Source organism: Ictalurus furcatus, chromosome 17, assembly GCF_023375685.1.
Source record: "Ictalurus furcatus strain D&B chromosome 17, Billie_1.0, whole genome shotgun sequence".
NCBI lineage: Eukaryota > Metazoa > Chordata > Actinopteri > Siluriformes > Ictaluridae > Ictalurus > Ictalurus furcatus.
This window is the reverse complement of record NC_071271.1, coordinates 12,478,239-12,497,740: the sequence shown is the minus strand read 5'-3', so window position 1 is coordinate 12,497,740 and position 19,502 is coordinate 12,478,239. Positions and strand designations below refer to the sequence as shown.

General features: G+C 38.8%; 1 protein-coding gene across 2 annotated transcripts in view; it reads left to right on the top strand.

Moving 5' to 3' along the window:
* Positions 1-19,502, top strand: part of dph1 (diphthamide biosynthesis 1) — a 110,490-nt gene that overhangs the window by 68,292 nt on the left and 22,696 nt on the right. The window contains exons 1-3 of one of the 2 annotated variants that reach the window (XM_053646423.1): positions 2,821-3,162; positions 8,853-8,974; positions 14,818-14,972. In XM_053646423.1, the coding sequence (XP_053502398.1) occupies positions 2,993-3,162; positions 8,853-8,974; positions 14,818-14,972 (447 nt within the window). In that variant the 5' untranslated portion in view covers positions 2,821-2,992. Of the gene's footprint in view, positions 1-2,820; positions 3,163-8,852; positions 8,975-14,817; positions 14,973-19,502 lie in introns of those variants that run through there. The other variant, XM_053646422.1, reaches the window with a different exon arrangement.

Here is a 19,502-nt window from a genome sequence, read left to right as displayed (position 1 = left end):
AATATTCAAAAATGAAACTTCTTACAACAGCAGCTAGGGTAACTCCAGCTAGCCTAACCAGATATTAACTCATCTTGTTTGTGATGATGTCACAAATATCTTAAAGTCCACATGGGGGAATGTCTTATGCAGGTTTGTTTTGTGTTTACAATACAACACAGTAGTTTTTTTTGTTGTTCTCTGCAACTATCCAAAGCTATGAGAACTTTGTGTTTGTGTGTGAGACTGACTATTCTGATATGTTTATATACGTCCATATCCACAGCAATATAGCCATAGTATTTACATCAATTATATTTTACACCATGTTATTTTTCACAATATAAACATTACTGCAAATTACTACTGAAATTAAATCAGTTTAAAGTTTACTACAATCTTTTACAAAAATCAACTTTCATACATGACTGTTCAAATTTTTATTCGAACAATCATGTCATTTCATGCAAGGAAATGAACCACAGAGGAAAAGACATCTTATTGTAATAAATTCTACTCAAGAGGTGCTGTGCCACAAACCACTGTAGCAGCAGTGCAGTTTTTACTCTCCTATTCAGAGGTGCATTTTAATAATTTCTTTGTATTTCATAGGTTTTTTTTTTTTTTTTTTCTTTTTTTTTTTTTGCTTATGTGAATTTGAGAGTCCTACAGGCATTCTGTATGTTACCACATGTAACTGAACATGATACCTCTAATTTATGCCACGGTGCAAGGAGACGTGAGATTTTCACGGCTAGGTGCTTTTTCTCCAAGCAGCTGTCATTCACCCTTTCATGCACAAAATTTCTACCTTTGCTGACAGGACTACACTCCCACTTCCTTCGTCATTCAAGAATGCATAAGCATATCACATGCTACATGGCACATTCTCAAAGACAAAGTGGAAGTAATGTTGGGAGCTGTGGTTATCCCTTCACATCTCACACGTATAAAATGTTATTCGAGTTTGCCTTGTCTTTAGTTTTGCTTAACATGCTATGATTCGTGTGTTAGTTTTGTGCTGCACTAATCTTTATTCTCAGTTTTTTGTTGTGTTTTTGTTCATTTAAAACGGCAATTTATTTGTAAACCTTCTGCATCTGCAGATGATGTGTATTCAGGAACAAATTTCACACATCATGAATGACAGTACATGAACAAACTGGAGAAGTATGTATTTAACCATACAGTATATACAGTCAAATATGATTTATGGACTGCATTAAAGCAGTCAGAATACCTGTTACCTACCAGGCCACTGCATTATGTGCATTATGTGCAGCAGTTTTGTAACTAGCAATAGTATATATATATATATATATATATATATATATATATATATATATATATATATATATATATATATATATATATAAATATCATTTCCAGCTATGAAAGAAATGGACATTTTACCATTCATCCAAGGAGCTTCAGAAGTTCTGCTGAATGGTGGGGAAATCTCCACCACTTAAACACTGTGTCTGATTCACACATCTAACAACTTCCTTATGAAGTACCGAATACTGATCAAGCTAAATAACTATGGAAACATACCTTGGGTAAACAAATCAAACAAAGAGACATTCGTTTGTGGGATAAAACTGTGATGGTTCCTGTTAAATCCACCTGAAAAAGCACTCATTACATTACAGGTTTGCAGGAATTGCAGGAACCAGCACAGGTATTCGGTACGGCTTGTAAAGCGTGGCTGTAGAAACGGCAACAAAATGTCAGCGTGCAGAGATGAGAGATGCACCACCTGGTCGAAAAGTCCTACAAAACCTGCTACGAGCCCGTCTCCAACTTGTTTCCAGCCAGAACATTTTGGCATAAGAGCTGTCGGGTATTGTTTCTAAACAAAGACGTTTAATTATGACATCGAGAACAGTTGTTTAAATAAAAAGGCACTTGATACACTGGTAGAGTAAATCGTATTCTGCCAGACATCTTTGATTAAGCACTGATGTATTGTGTTTGGTTGGTTTTTTTTTTAAGCTCCAGCAGCACTTTAGGAGAAGACACAGCTTTCAGCTGGTGCTGCTTCTCCCATGCTGGCCTTTGATCAAACTCCTGAGAAAGCTAAGCAAAGAAACAGAACAAAGAACTGAAAATAAATGTATTTGCTTTCACATCCACACACACACACAGAGCAAGAGAGAGAGAGACTGACCTGTAACCAGCTGTAACCTGTCCTTTTGATGAGTGGAGAGACATGTAACCTCTGGCTATGTGTGCATGTTAGTGTTTTCCATCTGGCCACTTACATGGAGATTAATAAGCCTTTTTACTGAGATCACAGGCTTTTCTCTATCTTAATTGCATCTAAATAGCATCACAGCTCTGATGTTTGAGACACAGAGTGCGAGAGAGAGAGAGAGAGAGCAAGGGAGGGAGAGAGAGATCTGAATTAGGAGAGCAATTTGGAAGAACCAAACAGTAGAAGAGCACGTCCCACTGTCTGATATCCCGCAGCTCCCATGTCCTACACTAAACATCTCTAGCACATTTCTAACCCCTTTTTGTTCTGTCATTCTGTTGCACCTGCAGGAAGACTGATGTAGAATCAGAATAGTTCAGTTAAACATTAATCTACAAAACGTACAAATGCCATTCGTAATTGCTTAATAGTCGAACATTTCACAAAAACCAATAGTTTTCCCAGAGCACCAAGCCAGCCTAGAAGAGCCCCCCCCCTTCCTCACTGTGTAAATGCTGGCTAGTATCAGGTCATGTCCATAATGAATGCTTTCATGGAATTCTGCCTGAAGGTTACTTCATCTAACTGAAAAGCAGAATACATATACTCTTTATTGTCCTACTGTACATATTCTCAGCTGCAGAACAGAGTGGGCTGAAATATGGGGGTGGAAAACACCAGGAACAAGGGAGCAATTTGTGTACATAAGTTACTCGTCATAAGATTTTTGATCTGACATAAAGGTGGAATCAATGACTACGTTTACATGGACAGCAGTAATCTAATTATTCACCTTATTCTGAATAAGACAATATTATGATTAGGTGTTTACATGAGTTGCTTTTAGAATACTCCTTTCATGTTCCTGTGTTACATGTTCTAGAACATAGATCGATTAACAGAACATGTCATTACGTCACCGCGCCACGCCGTCCGACGTTCCCTCCAGAATTTCACGTATCGACATACAGTTCGTCTTCCTTATGGTACCGTATACAGTTTTGGGTGTTTTTATTTTGAATTTTATGTGCAATTAATTATTTATCATGCTATACGTGCAAATAGACGACTGCTTGAAGCCATGGGCTGCCTCCCAAACTGCGTACTTGCCTACTATAGTAGCTGAAATACATGCAGCTCGCCTATCATACAGCAGGTAAGTACGCGGTTTCGGACACAGCCGTGCTCTCTTGTTTGCCGTCAAACGGTTGAGCACTGCCATGTGTGAACGTGTCCTGTCTAAAAATGCGGTGAAATCACCCACACGATGTTAATAGTGGAATTAAGCTGTGTACATGTCTGTAATGCACTTCGATAATGCGACTAAAACAGGAATACTCCACATGTCATCATTCGTTTTGTGTTTACTTCGAGTATGACCTTAATCGGATTAAGGTCCTCAGAAATCGCTGTTTACATGCTAGTTTATTAATCAGAGTACTGTCTTAATCAGGTTAATATCGGAATATTGTTGCACATGTAAACCTACTGAATGTTACATAAATCCCCAGCTCTATTCTCTGTCTCGCCTAAAGAACTTATGAGGTTAGCAGCCATTAGCATATGTTGGCAATATCATGACGTTTTATTGTCTTTGAATCGTGTCTCAAAGCATTCCTTACAGGTTCCTTTGCAGCACAAATACAGCACAGACACTGACTAAAGAGACAGCAAGTCATAAAATCCTCAGCCATCCGTTTCAGTTACACCCACAGCCTGCTGACTGCTCCGGACTTCGATAAATTAGTTGGAAACATACAGCTAAAACCAGCAATTCATCTATAAACTTAAGGAAAGACGTAGAACCGCTGGTATGTTACTCCAGTAAAAAATAAAAGTGCATTACTGTGCCTGTTCTTGGCTAGAATTGACTAATAATTCATATCCACAAGCAGTTTAACAATTAGACATTTGAGAAGTTATCGCTGATGTTTCTGAGCTGCTCTTGTTTTTCTGTGGCTCCTACTTCTCAAATGTCCTATGGCAACATGTGATTTAAAAACAAAAAACAAAGTGTGTCTAATCTGGTTAAAATTATTCTCGCAACCCAAAACTCTAGCATTCACTTAAAAATGTAGTAAGTTTCATCACAAAGCATGGCCAGGCCTGTCTACTTTCACAGAAAGGTCACATTTGATATTAAAACCACCAACCACGTGTTTGTTTTTTTCAGGAGCATTTCAGCAAACCAAAACCGTCATGGTTATCTAGTTTACTTACCTCTGCATCAAAAAAATGATGGTGGATGATGGGGGGAATGGTGGAGGGGGGAAGTTGAGTTATCACCCTAAAAATAAGCTCAAAGACCAGGCTTTTTCTTCCAAATAAAAATGGGAGATGAGGAAATCAACACATGAATCTGGAATGATTTGTGTAGTAGTTTTGAACTTTCTCATATGAACTGATACTGCCTAGAAAGCACCGCCCCCTTCCTTCAACCTCACATAGACTCATGCAACACCCTCGCTTTCTGTTGTGGTAAACAGAGAATGTTTTCATTTCATTAATGTGAAATAAATCTATCAATATACGTTCAGCTAAGCTAACATTATGTAAGTATACTGTGTAAACATCAGTTTACTGTATTTACTAGGCTTAACACCGGAATTACTGGTGATTATAATTAGGAGCAGATTAAAAAATAAGTTCCGCTTCTTTCTTTTTTTTCTCTCACTACCCACAGTCAGCACTCAGATGCTTTCAGACAGTGAAAATATCAGTTATGTGAACTGTCAAGCAGTTCCTGACTGTACAGCTGTTATTAATAATACACTCTCTGCTACTCTCCTTAAACTGGAAGTGGTGTAAATGCTTACTTCCTGTCTTTTTCTGGACAATCACAATAAATCATCATCCCTTTTTTTTAATAGGGGAAAATCTACATCACACAAGCCTAGTAGGCATCTAGTGTTAAGCAAAACAAGTAACTGTACCTCTCCACATGACTGCATTTAACTGCACAGCTTCAACACAATTCCATCCTTTCAGTTGCTGAGGAGACATTGCTCTGCTTTTAAGGCTGTTGAATGTACCTCTCATTCACACACAAAAAAGGTAGGCACCTTGGTGAGAGACAGGATAAGCGAATCAAATCTAACAAGGCAAATATTTATTTAGCTGATGAGCTCTCCATCTCCTTCTGCTTTACAAGCCTCATCGGGCCCAGCATGTCCTTCATGTGAAAACAACTATTACACAGAGGAAGAAGGGGAAGGAGAGAATGTACACACACACACACACACACACATATATATATATATATATATATATATATATATATATATATATATATATATATATATATATATATATATATATACAATATTGGACTGAGAAAGAAAGAGAAGGAAAACATGCAAGTAGTGTAACTTGGAGCGCTGGGGAAAGTTTCACACAATGTGGAGAAGACTTAGAGGTGGGAGGATGGTGTGGGAAAATAAAATGGAGCACACTCAGTGAGGGAGTAGACACATAGATAGTTTTCGAGACAGTGTGGTGCAGGTATCACCCAACCAGACAGCCAAAAGACAGGTATGTTTCTGTCAGTATGTGTTACAGTACCCTGAAGAAGAAAGAGCTTTGTGTAGACAGAAAAAGACAGAGAGAGAGTGGGGTATACATATACACTGAGTGTAAAGCTGAGCTCAGAGGAGCAAGATGAAAGCAGGATGAACAGTCTGACCAGAAAAGAGACTTGCTACCTATGTTCAGGGGTTTCTTTTTCTCTCTGTCTGTACAACTGTGTGTGTGTGTGTGTGTTCTATTAATAATACCTGTCCTAAATGTGTCTGAATTCCTATGCCCAGCGGTGCGTACCGAAGCCTCCTTTCCCTTTCTCGCTCTGTCATTATTTATGTGCTCTCCAGTCTCATGTTTATCCTGCATTTTAATTGTGCTCAGAGGAAGGACGGCAGCGGCGGGGCACTCAATACAAAGTGCTAACATTTAACGACCCCCGCGGAGGCAAGCAAAAACAGATCGTTGGCTCTTCAAACAAGTTCGCAGGGTCTGACCTACCGGTGCGTTCGTCATATCCCCGAGGCAGCAAGACCCTCAAGGTCGAACTGGTTTACGTCCCATAATCCCTAATTGATTGGCGTACACACTCTTGTGATAGGGATTTGATGATGCCTATTAGCTGACATAGCTGTTTAAGACAAGCGTATCTTATTACATTTGCAAGCATATTCGATCAATCTGCGTTTTAAGGGATACTCTGGCAATAAATTAAATTTACAGAATTGTCTCCTAATCCCGGTCAGCTGATTAAATTCAGGAGTTGTTTCCTTGTGCCAGGTTCATGCTACTGAGAAAAATGCATTTCTTAGAGGATGGAATGGCGATTTGTCCAAGCGTGTGTCCACATTATCCTCCACACTAACTAGTAGGGATTGTTGTATAAAAGGGGTGGAGACTGGTGGAAGATTGATTCTGTATCTGAGATGCTCTCATCAAGCACATTTATCTAATCCCAGCGGTGTTGCAAACTACCATTTCCAGACCTGCTGAAGCTATTCGTCTTCTGTTCCCACTGAGGTGATGTTCCTTTTAAATCAAGTAGAGGTCAAGTATTTTATCAGCGCAAACAAACGCTTCACCATTTTAGTTTCATAATATTTTACTTTCCTTGGTTTTTATTTGAATAGAGGATTGAAATGAATCTCAGTCGATTAAGCAGATTGAAGTAGTTTTACTAGTTATATTAATTTGCTTTTAAGCTGCTTTTATTTGAAAGTCTTGTGCATTCAATGTTCGGGACTGTTCCCATTAGTGTGATTGTGATCTGCACTTATATAGCGCTTTTATCCAAAGCGCTTTACACTGTGTCTCATTCACCCATTCACACACACACACACCACTGATAGCAAAGCTGCCATGCAAGGCGCTAACTTGCCATCGGGAGCAACTTACCGAAGGACACTTCAGTATGTGGAGTCATCTGGGCCGTGAATCGAACCGCCAACCCTACGATTACTGGACAACCCGCTCTACCACCTGAGCCACAGCCACCCGTGAAGATTCTTTATCATCTTCCTCAGATAAGCCCACAGCAAAAGCTGCAATGTCTTTATCTAAGTGGACGCGCCACCCTTTTTCAAGACATCTAAAACTCATTCACTGGTGGTGGACAAATCATAAATTCATTATCAAGAGGACGTTCCAGGATCTCATGTTTTGTCTAAAAGTCTTTGTCTAACATTTTGACTATGAGCTGTGGTTATCTCTTCTCACATCACACATATAAAATGCTATTCGAGTCTGGCTTGTCTTTAGTTTCGCTTAACATGCTATGATTTGTGTTAGTTTTGTGCTGCACTGTTCTATGTTGTCCTAAGTTTTTTGTGTTTTTTTTTTTTTAAAGCCAATTTATTTGTAAAACTTGTAAACGTAGGTCCTATTCATGACCATCTGCAGATGATGTGTATTTTTGCAGGCAACAGGATTCAGGAACAAATTTCACACACCATGAATGACAGTACATGAACCAACTGAGTATTATGTATTTAACCATACAGTATATACAGTAAAATATGATTTATGGACATCAATCAGGCTTTCTTTTTTCTTTCTTATTTTGGACAAGAGAAAGAAAATGCCTGTGTCCACTATTTTCAGGAATCTCAGACACGTAGTCTATTTGTTAGTGATTTCACCTCTTACAACATATTACAACATATTACAACATATTACACTGCCTTGATTGATTGATCTATTATTGTTCTGAACAAACTGTGATTGTTCAGGGTTTTCTCAAGTTTATTTCTTATGCTTCTCAGAAGCACTTCTTGCAAATTATAAACCAGATTTATTTTTTTGTACTGGAGCTACAAAGCTAAGGTTGTAACAGATCATTTGTTTTGATTTTGTTTTTTTGTTTTTTTGGTTTTAAAAAGAAGAATGATAAAATCTTATATAAAAGATTTCACGAAGCTATTCTGTTCAATTGAGTGGATTAACTATTACTCAGCATCTGCGTTTCTCTTTCTTTAACATTCATACTCTGATGTTCAGATCCAGTTCACTGTTATTTCATGAGAATCACAGATAACTATGGATCGAACAAGTCAGAAACATGTACATTTATTAACTTTTCACAGAAGACTAAATAGTATCTGTGAATTATTAACTTTAGTGAGTCTACTTTTGTAAAGTTCAGTTCATTTTGATGTAATCCTGTTATTTCACACGCACACACACACACACGTAGAGTATTGGATCTTATTCTTTTGTTTTTGCTGTACACTGAATACATTTGGGTTTGAGATCAAAAGATGAATATCAGACGATAGATCAGAATTTCAGCTTTCATTTCCTCATATTTACTTCAAGACGTGTTAAACAACTTAGAACATGGCGCCTTTGGTGGCAGGCGACCCAATTTTTAAGTGAACAAAAGTACTGGAACAGAAAATCTTCACGTAAATAACATTACTGTTTGATCGCATAACCCTTGCTTGCAGTAATTGCAAAAGCTGAAATTCTGGTCTATCGTCTCATATTCATCTTTGGATCTTGAATGCAAATGTCTTCAGTGTATAGAAAAAACAAAAAGAATCGGCCTTGCCACTCCAGTACTTTCAGAGCGGACCAGATATATGCTAGTAGTACGTATATATGAACTAGGAGTTCGATCCAGATGTACTGTTTGTTTGACTGGGCTGCTTGTGTGTGTCAGGTTTACAGGAGCAGACACACTGGTGATGGGTGACGTGACGTACGGAGCCTGCTGTGTAGACGACTTCACTGCCCGAGCTCTCGGAGCGGACTTCATGGTCCACTACGGACACAGCTGCTTGAGTGAGTCTCTTACACTCTGTTACCTTTGTAATAAAATGAGTTCAATATACTTAAAACTTACATTTTTGAAACTTACAATTTTGAAAAATTGCACTTAAAGTTTCCAATTCAATTCCACTGAGACACAGCAACACTTTATTCATTTCATTTGCATTAAATTCACATGCAATACATTTAAATCTCAAAAAGTATATGGTCTATACGGACCACCTATAGTTGTTTTGCTCATGCATTTGTTAATTATTAATAATTACTACTAATAATAATTACTTTGCAATGCACAAGATTCATTTAGGTTTCTTTTCCGATATCGAAGATCAAAAGGCCACAGAAAGGATTTGCCTTTAAAGAACATAAGTATTATGAATATTTTGATAGTATTCAGTCGGTGAAATTTGTTCTGAAACTGCTAATACACATCATGGTGTGGTGTGTATTACTTACATTCCAAGACACTTTGAAGTAGGGTAGTATCATTTTCTTCTCGGTTTCGTACACGCATGTCTATTTTGTATTAGGACCTTGTTTTAGCAGAACGCTGAGTGCCAGAGGGGGTTTGGGGTGGGGGTATTTCAGCACCTCTAAGGAGTCTGGAGATATCCCAACCCTCTCAGGCTGAAGCCAACCCATGGAGTCAGTGTGTCAAGAAGTGTGAGCTTCATAGATTTAGTTGTGTAAGTGCTAAGCAAAGCTGTCTTCAATAGCTCAGCGTGGAAACCATTCAACGTGCAGCATATGAGGGATAGCGGACCTTTCTAAGGCCCCTGCTGCACATTAACCCAGTGGATCAATGGAGGACGTGCATTAAGCTTGTCCTTTGGAAAGCACCTGCCTCGAGGAGCCTGGGCCCGTGCCTCCCGCCGCCAGTCTGCTGGCCCACATACAGTAGGAAGGAAATGCTAAATCAATACGGCCAATATATCTGTAGAACAATCCCTCCTCTCCTAAATATCAACACTCACCAGCAGAATATTAATGCAGTACCTGTAGCTCAAAGCCGAGGGTCAGCACACTCTGCACACGCACCCAAGCACTTGAGATTATTAGCTAATTATCTAACATTGTGTGGCTGATTATCTTCGTTGGAAGTAGATGAAATGAACTTTAACAAGGTCTTAATAGTCAATAAATTAGTTTGGTTAAAATGGTCAAAATTGACAGCGCTTTACGGGCATAACAGTTGGAGGTTGAAATCTCCAGGGACTGCACAGTTCGGTTCAATTTCAATTCAGGCTGCCATGAATATAAAACAAATCTCTGCATCTTGATGGAGTTTATGTTATACTATGGTTACATTTATACTAAAGTTACAGTACATTATTGTTTCTTCAGTATGACCACTTGCTGCTTTTAAACATTCCGTTTCTATGCATCTTGTGAAAACAGAAGATTTATTTCTGTTAGGACTGTCAGAACAAATTTCATTCTTATTCAAACATTCTTAATATTTACATACAAATGCGAATGTTCCAGGCCACGGAGTTATGATGTTATCTTACACAGCAAGTGTTACCCTTTCTGCAGCTTCATCCATACAGTGCTAACTAATGAAAAGCCAGCATAGCAGTGTCTGCATGACTCACAGTGCTCTTTTCATTGCTTGTACACTACCTGTGATGTCCTTGTTGGTTTAAAAACAGATTACTTAGGCTTGACGTAGCTGCTTAGCTGTTTTTAGTGCCAAAAATATACCTGCATTTGGTAGGTAGGTAAATATTAATTTCAAGCTCTATAAGCAGCTAATTTCCAATATGAACTTGTCGGAGTTGCTCTCTTTCTGTAACTCTGTGAGACTTGTTGTAGTATACATACAGTATAGTGCACTACTATGCCATTATGCTTTACCCTACCCTATGAAGTCACACTATACACTCCATGACCATTATTAGGAACACCATACTGTGTAGGATTCCTTTGGTCTAAGAATAGCCTCGATTCTTTGTGGCTGTTTCCACAAAGTATTAGAAACATTGTTGTGTTTCTGCTCCTTGTTGACATGAATGCATCACATAATTGCTGCAGATTTCACATTCATGCTGCAAGTCTCCCGTTCTAACACATCCCAAAAGTGCTGTACTGGACTCAGATCTGGTGTCTGGGGAGGTCACTGAAGTACACTGAACTCATTGTCATGTTCATAGAGACCGTTTAAGACGATTTGTGCTTTGTGACATGGCGCATTCACAAAGCATCATGCTGAAACTTGCCAATATAAGATTGTGGTCATAAAGGGATGCATGCAGTCAGTAACAATACTCTGTGGCATTGCAACAATGCTCAATTCCTATTAAGGCAGACAAGTAAAACATTCCCTACACCACTTCACCACTAGCAGCCTGTTCTCTTGACACAAGGCGGGTTAAGTCCATGGATTCTGGCTTTGGTGCCAAATTCTGACCCTACAATCTACAAGTCACAGCAGAAACCAAGATTAATCAGACCAGGCGACATTTTTCCAATCTTGAACTGTCCAGTTTTAGTGAGTCTGTGCCCACTGTAGTCTCATATTTCTGTTCTTGGCTGACCAGAGTGGTGTGATGTTGCTGTTGTAGCCCATTCGCCACAAGTTTCAAGGTGTTGTGCATTCTGAGATGCTTTTCTTCTCACCATGGTTGTAAAGAGTGATTATATGAGTTATTGTACACTGTCAGTTCAAAAAGTCTGGCCATTCTCCTCTAACCTCTCAGATCACCAAGGCATTTCCACCCTTAGAACTGCCACACACTAAATAGAGTCCAGCTGACGAATATGCTGTGGGAGTGAGTTCCAGAGCTTGGGTTAAGAGGAACCGAAAGCTCTGGCACCCATAGTGCTAAGTTTATAAGCTGGAACTGTGAGTAGAGAAGCTAAGGAAGATCATAGAGAACGGGCGGGGGTATACGGATGAAGAAGATCTGCGAGGTAAGAGGGGGCCAGATTATGAATGGCTTTAAATGTGAGCAGTGGTATTTTATAGTAGTATTTTATAACTCGTTGTTGGACAGGAAGCCAGTGGAGCTGAATAAGGGAGGGTGGGATATGGTCAGTGGACTTTGTGTGAGTAATAATTCTTGCAGCTGAGTTTTGAATCATTTGGAGCCGGTGGAGAAGTTTATCATGTACGCCAAAAAGGATGGTATTATTATGGTTTTCATGGGTTAAGAAGCAATACACAAATTATAAATGTTCATTTGGTCTGTGGTAGTATAAAATTATAGGCATATTCATATTTGAATACATTATAATGGTAACTATGTCATATAATTACTTTGAATGTGCTCTTTAAAAAAAAATTGACAATGCTAATGTTTACTACCTTTTTTCAATCAGTTTCAAATGTTCAAGTATGTAAACAGCAGTGTTGGGTAAGTTACTCAAAAAAAATCCACTAAGATTACTGATTACTACTTTAAAATTGTAATTTGATTACAATACTGATTACTGCATGTAAAAAGTAGTCAGATTACTAATTACTTTACTTTCAAGTTACTTTCAAAACCTATCAAACCTACAAAAATACACTACAAAGTGAAGCCCGTAGTTCTTCCAGTAATTTTAGTGTGTGTCAATGTATGACATGATCAGAAAAGGTTGGATTCATTATAAAACTTCCCTCAGGTGTTATCTCTGTTTATAGAACTACCAGACCAATAAAATATAAAACTTTTTTATAACTAGGCTAGTTTGGTGTCGCTAGGCAAGGGGAGGAACAGCTAAGCTATGGGTTTAGCTGCTACAGTGCCATGCAAAGTATGTTATCTTTCCTTATGCTCTGCTCATGTCATGTTCAGATACACTGGAACTCATATAAACATTTACACACCTTGTTTTCCTGCTCAGCATTAGAGGATGTTACTGTTTCAGTTTCAACTCCTTTACTGGTTTAAAAAAATGTAAAAATAAAAACAGCGCATATCCATTTTTCCTCACACTGACTGCTTTTGTCAGACTTGAAAGCTGTCAGGCAACAAGACACGAGTTTTTCCACGTATTTTCCTGTAAATCCTGTCTGATTGGTCTCCTCTCAGTTCAGTGAAGATATAAAATTACAACACTGGTCTTCTTTCACAGTTACGTAGAAACAAACTGCTCCAAGTGGAGAATTATTCGGGGCTAAAGCAAAAATCTTAGGGGCTACAATTTTCTTAACAATAAATTTGTAATGAAAGTAACATAATTTTATTGACATCAGTAACTGTAATCAAATTATATAAACTTAAAATGCAATGTGTTACATTACTGCGTTATCAGAAAAAGCTATTAGAATACAGTAACAGTAATTTGTGTTATACCCAACTCTGGTAAACTGCACAAATTTGACATGATGTTTTGTATAAATATAGTATGTGTGTGTGTGTATGTAAAATGCACGCTGTATGCTTTATCAAGCTGACAGCCAGCATGCAATAAGCTGCCTTGGAAATGAAGCATGATGAGCATCAAATATAACCCTGGCAAACACCAGTAGCACGTTAAATTCCGTTTGGCCTGACTGAGACCCCCGACCTCTGGCTGTCTCTCTCTCACACTGCTTTTTCCATCTCGTCCTGTCATCCTTCATTTTCACTGACATCATGACGCCTCTCACTTATGCCTGCTGTAGCAATTATGCATGAGAGAGGGGAGAGAGAGAAGAACAGAGAGGGAGAGGAGGAGTAGGGGGAGTGAAGATTCACAGTGCTTGTTGACAGAGATTGTAATCGCCCTATAAAGAGCCTCTGGGCTGCGGTCCTAATTGGCTAAAAGCACGAGTCACTTGCGCTTAAGCCTCATGTTTTTCTTCTCCTTCTTTTTCTTCTTTCAGTTTAATTTGATTTCCTTGTGGCCATAAAACTTTGTCCCAGGCCTGTGTCTGAATGAACATTTTTGATTTTGCTATATACTGTATATTAAAATATTTATCACCTCATCCATTTCTCTCCTCTGAACTTTTTCTCCTTTATCTATCTCCTTTTATTTTTTTCTGCCTTATACCACAGTGCTGTTGAATGCTCAATTCTGATTGGTCAGACAGTATTGACAAATTTTCGTGGCAGCTCTCAGTAGTACTGACTTCAGGGCAAATCACAGATTCATAATGCGTTCTCGTTTTTATACTAACACAGAGAATCGTACTGCAGACAACATCACTAAAATGGATAAAAAGCATGACGTGTCCTTATATAATGAAGAAAGAGTGTAATTATTGCCATTTTGCTGAAGTTCCTGACTTCCTGTTGTAGGAAAAGAATGAACTTGGGGGTGATTATGGCATCCTCCAGCCCCGCCCCCACCACCGGCGATTACTTTTTCTATAACGGCACGCCCTGTTGTGTTATTCCTTCTTCTCTCAGATGTTCTTCATATGCAGCCACGTTCAACCTCTTTGGCAAGATTAATCTCTCTGCTTTCTCATCCATCTCCTTTTGTATTTTTAGTTTCCATTTTTTCCCCATCATGGGTCATTATCTTTTTCTCTCCTCCCACACTAGTTGTATTACATGTGCCAGCATATTTGAAAAATTGCTTGTGTTTTTCTAATAGCAACAAAATGGCCATGGTATGAGAGTCCTGAGTGAATTGAGTAAGAGCTGCTATAATTATGACCATCAGCGCACTTAATGATAATGTAAGAGATTGTATGCATGGCTCACTCTCGCCTTCTCTATTTCTGTCTCTGTCTCTCCCAGGTCTGAGTAATACATGTAGTAATCGGTATTGATATTGCGCGTGCCTATCTTTTTGTGTCAGTCAGCCTTAAACGGAATCTCACATAGGGTCTCATACTAATGTTTTCTATTGTGATTATCAATTGCTGTCTCTCTCTCTCTCTCTCTCTGTCTCACTCCCTGTGTGTGTGCATGTGCGTGCTTGTGTGTGTGCAGTCCCCATAGATGCCACGGCAGGGATCAAGATGCTCTATGTGTTTGTGGACATCCAGATGGACACGGCTCACTTCCTGGACACACTCCGGTTCAATTTTCCCCCAGGGCACTCCCTCGCTCTCGTCAGTACCATCCAGTTTGTGGCTGCACTGCAGGTGACCTTTGACCTCACAACTCTCTAAGTTTTAACAAGCATGCTGTGTAACACTAGTTGGTTGGACGCATTTTTGTAGAGCTGTAGAAATACAATGTGGGCTAGATATTTGAGGTTAAGAAAAAAACTATCTAGATGCTGTATGTGTCCTAAAATTGTTTTAAACTAATTGTTTATCTAGCTATTTTAATGGATACAGGTTCTGTATTCTCTGTACTGTGTTTCTGGTTGATTTATTAAGATATGTTCTGAGTACTTTTTTTTTTTTTTTTTTTTAACCTGTTTTGTCCTATATGTCTTTAAAAAAAAATTGAATTTTTTTTGGCCAAAAGCATTGATTAGAAACAGCAAATGGACAAATGTAGGTCTTTCCATGGGTTAAGGAGAGAAACACAACTTTGGTGTTTTCGTTTATGTAAAAAGAATATATTATAAATGTTGCTATGAAACTGATTTTATTTATTATTTCTTTATTCTTTATTATTTCTTTATTCTTCTATTATGCTTTTTCAGATATTACCTTTACACATGCACTGTGTATGTTTGTGAATGTAAAAAGTCTGCAATGTTTCAAAAATCAAAGCGCACGACAAATGGAGTTATTGTCTTAGTAATTCCAGACTTTACTTCCTGTACATACCTACATACGTTTGTAACAAAAAAAAACCCGCCTCTGGTCTTCATTGGCTGCCCTACAACATTACAGTAGTTGCGTCCTGAAAGAGTTAGGGTCGTGTCTAGAAGACATTGTTTTCTGCATTGCAAAAGCAAAACCACTTTGCATGGACTCCCAAAGGACGAGGATGTAATGCGTCAGTGGTTAGAATTCATTTTAAAACGATACCACAGCAGTTCAACTCCGACCTTCATTTGTGTTCCCGTCATTTCACTGACGACTGCTTCTCAAATCTAGCTGAAGTCAACGCAGGATTTGCAAAACGATTATCCATTAAAGACGGGGCCATACCCACTTTATTTGCACCATCTTGTACCTCTGGAACACTACCTGTATGTATTATTAATTATTTATGTATGTATTTTCTACCGAGTGTTCCAAATGTGTGGTCTTGTGTTGTATACGTGTACAGGAAGTGCACAGCTGTAGGCCTGTTAGCTGTTAGCCTCTGCTAACCGGCTAACTCACGTCATTGTCAAATTACATCCAAACTTACCACTGAGAAACGTCCTGTTCTCGTCATGTTTGTGATGGTGGTTCGGGTTGATCTTCCGATGCATCACTGTCGGACTCGGGCTCAAATTTATAAGGTAACACCGACGACATTATTACTGAGCTGAAATTTAGATGTGATAATGGGTGTTTCCTTTCCAGCACACGCTGTAGACCAATCAGAGCAGAGTAGGATCTCTGAAAGGAGGAGTTTAGAGTGAATGGATCCTTGAACTAGTCGTTTGTGACACCGGAAAAAAGAGGTGATGCGGACATGTAAATTATGAGAAAATTAAAGTATTTTTTGCCCTTGGATGCATGTACACCTATTGTATGAGACCTCAAAAACAAAATTAGGCCTGTTTAACACAGCATAATAGGTGCACTTTAAAATGTTACAGAAGTCGATGGAATTATATTTGTGTCAAAAGTATTGAACGTAACTTTTTAGGAAACAAGCAAAAATATACAATATGAGAGAAGAAAAACACTCTGAAAACATTGAAACAGCAAATGAAAACCGTGAACCCAGTGGCAAAAATTTAACATAGTCTTCAAATAAACAGCATTCTTTAACAAACTTTCAACGATGGGCAAGGAGGAAGCAGGAACCGGCTGAGCATAAACATAATGTTTAATCATAAACAAAACTCAAACATAACAGGAAACACACAAACATAACACAAAGTTGTTGCCTTTCTATATGCCTAGGCATCTATGCTCTCTCTCTCTCTCTCTCTCGCTCGCTCGCTCGCTCGCTCGCTCGCTCTCTCCCTCCCACTGATCAGACAACTCAGTGCCTTGTGTGCGTCCTCACAGCCTGTCCCCTCCCCCTCCTCCTCCTCACAACGGTTCTCTAAGCTTCGTTTACGCTAATCATGGTTTATGAATGCACTGCCAGAGTTTTCGTTTACGCTTTCAAAATTTTCGGTTATACTCCACAAGTTCACGTTCGCCATTCTGACACAAATCTCACGTGTGGGCGAGGTTTAACAGCGATTTACTCTCATTGCCTAGTGAGATTTGGATTGACAGCTCAAGTGTCCAGCTGAGGATGATGGTGATAATGATGACAACGCCGCTCCGTAACGCTCCTGAGAGCTCATCTCGAAAAAATAGTCGTATGAGACTACCCAAACCTCAAATATTAATTACTGATTAATTACTAATGTACTGACTAAGTAAGTAAGTAATTTCCACTACAAAGTACAAACACTATAACTATACAGAGAACCACATCCAGAACACTCTCCAAAATTCGCAACACTGAAGTCTCGACTTCCTGCTCAGGGAGCTGACAATCTACTGTATATCTCACCCACATGTAAACTTGCAGAGAGTACACAAAAAGTTTGAAAGTGTAAAAAAAAAAAAAAAAAAAAAAAAAAAAATATGGCAGCGCATTCATAAACTATTATTAGCTAAAACAAAGCTTAGAAAACCGTTTATATACTATTCCGGACCTTCTTATTGAGTACTGACATGAGCTATTATGGTTAGTATTTGAATTTTTCAAACCTATCATGTCACTGTCAACCCTACTGAAAGATCTGTTTTGTGTACCATCTTTTTCTAGATTTTTGAATTTTTAGATTAGTGAATAATTTCGAATGTACGGTTAGAGTTTTTGATTTGAGACAGGGCTCATAACAACAGTCCTAACGACAGTGGAAAGTTTAAAAAAAATAAAATAAACATAGCCATTCAGTGTGTTTAACATTGCTGTGCATGATGTCACTAAACATTTTACAGTTTGACTTGGAAACCTGACAGACAGGTATTTTACTTCTGACGCGACATCTAGTGAATGTCACGTTTAATCTTTCAGATGTACATAAAGTACGCAGGCAAGTGTGTGAATAATCCCACTCATGCAGCGACAGCTTCTGTGCACGCCCACAAAGTCATGTGTCAGGTATAAGCTTGGTACCTCTGTATCACCCCAAACCAGCATGGCTTATTTTCTCAATTGTGTTTTATCCTTTATGTATTGTTTCACGCTTGATGTGACAGTGTAAACTGGCTGCGCCCTTTTAAACCCACCTCCTGACTATTTGAAAAGCTCACTCTTCCAACTAGACTGTGTCATGCAAGGAATATTCCAGAGCCATATCTCCCTGCAGTTATCCCTTGGTTTCCCACTGAAGCTTAGCAGGGTTGAACCTGGCCACTACCTGGATGAGAGACCTCTTAGGGAAAACTATGGTTACTTCTGGAAATGGTGTTAGTGAGGCCAGCAGGGGGCATTCACCCTGTGGTCTGTGTGGGTCCTAATTCCCCAGTATAGTGACGGGGACACTATACTGTAAAAACAGCACTGTCTTTCGGATGAGACTTTAAACCGAGGTCCTGACTCTCTGTGGTCATTAAAAATCCCAGGACACTTATCGTAAAAGAGTAGGGGTATAACCCCGGTGTCCTGGCGAAATTCCCCCATTGGCCCTTATCTATCATGGCCTCCTAATAATCTCCATCCCTGATTTGGCTACATCACTCTCCTCTCCATTAATAGCTGGTGTGTGGTGGGCGTCCTGGTGCACTATGGCTGCCGTCCATCATCCAGGTGGATTCTACACACTAATGGTGGTTGAGGAGATTTCCTCCCCCTTACTATGCAAAGTGCTTTGAGTGTCTAGAAAATCACTATATAAACGTAACTGTAACTTTGATTTTTAGTCACTTAGATTACACAACTATTACTAACATAATAAAATGTTTAAATGCTAGAGTAAGATGATAAAGGCTTTGGGGTCACACAAAATTCCATTCCAAAACACAGTGTCCATTTGATGTCTGAATCCCTGGACTAATAAGATATTACGTGTCCATGTATCACGGAGTAAGCTTATTTTACTCTCCTGGATTGGTAGCAGTTGTGCAATAGGGGAGACTCATCTAGTGGCAACAGCTACATTGGGAAAAATTTTGGTGAAAAAGGAATCATAGCTCACTGTTGAGCTCTGTATGTATTCAGAGTGAGTTCAGTGGGTCTAGACACAGTTATTCAATATTGCATTTAATTAGGCTCCTTTTACTTATATCATTTTAGTGCCTTTTATTAGTTAGTCCAAGTTTATTACTTGTTTTATTTTTTTATCTCTTTGCTCATACTTTATTTCTGTTTATCACTCTTTTTATTATTCCTTCTGTGCAATAGTTTGTTAACTTGAGTTGTAAGGCTTACTGGCTGGCTTTAGGACTGCACAGAGTGTTCTTTATTAATCATGATTGCAGTATTAGCACAGAAGGCTGCAATATGCAAGTGAACACTCTAACACTCAATCCACTGTTGTGTTCTGTGAACATAGTGACTCAGGATTCAGGGCATCCAGTGAATGTTTCTGATGGTTAATCATGGTGTTG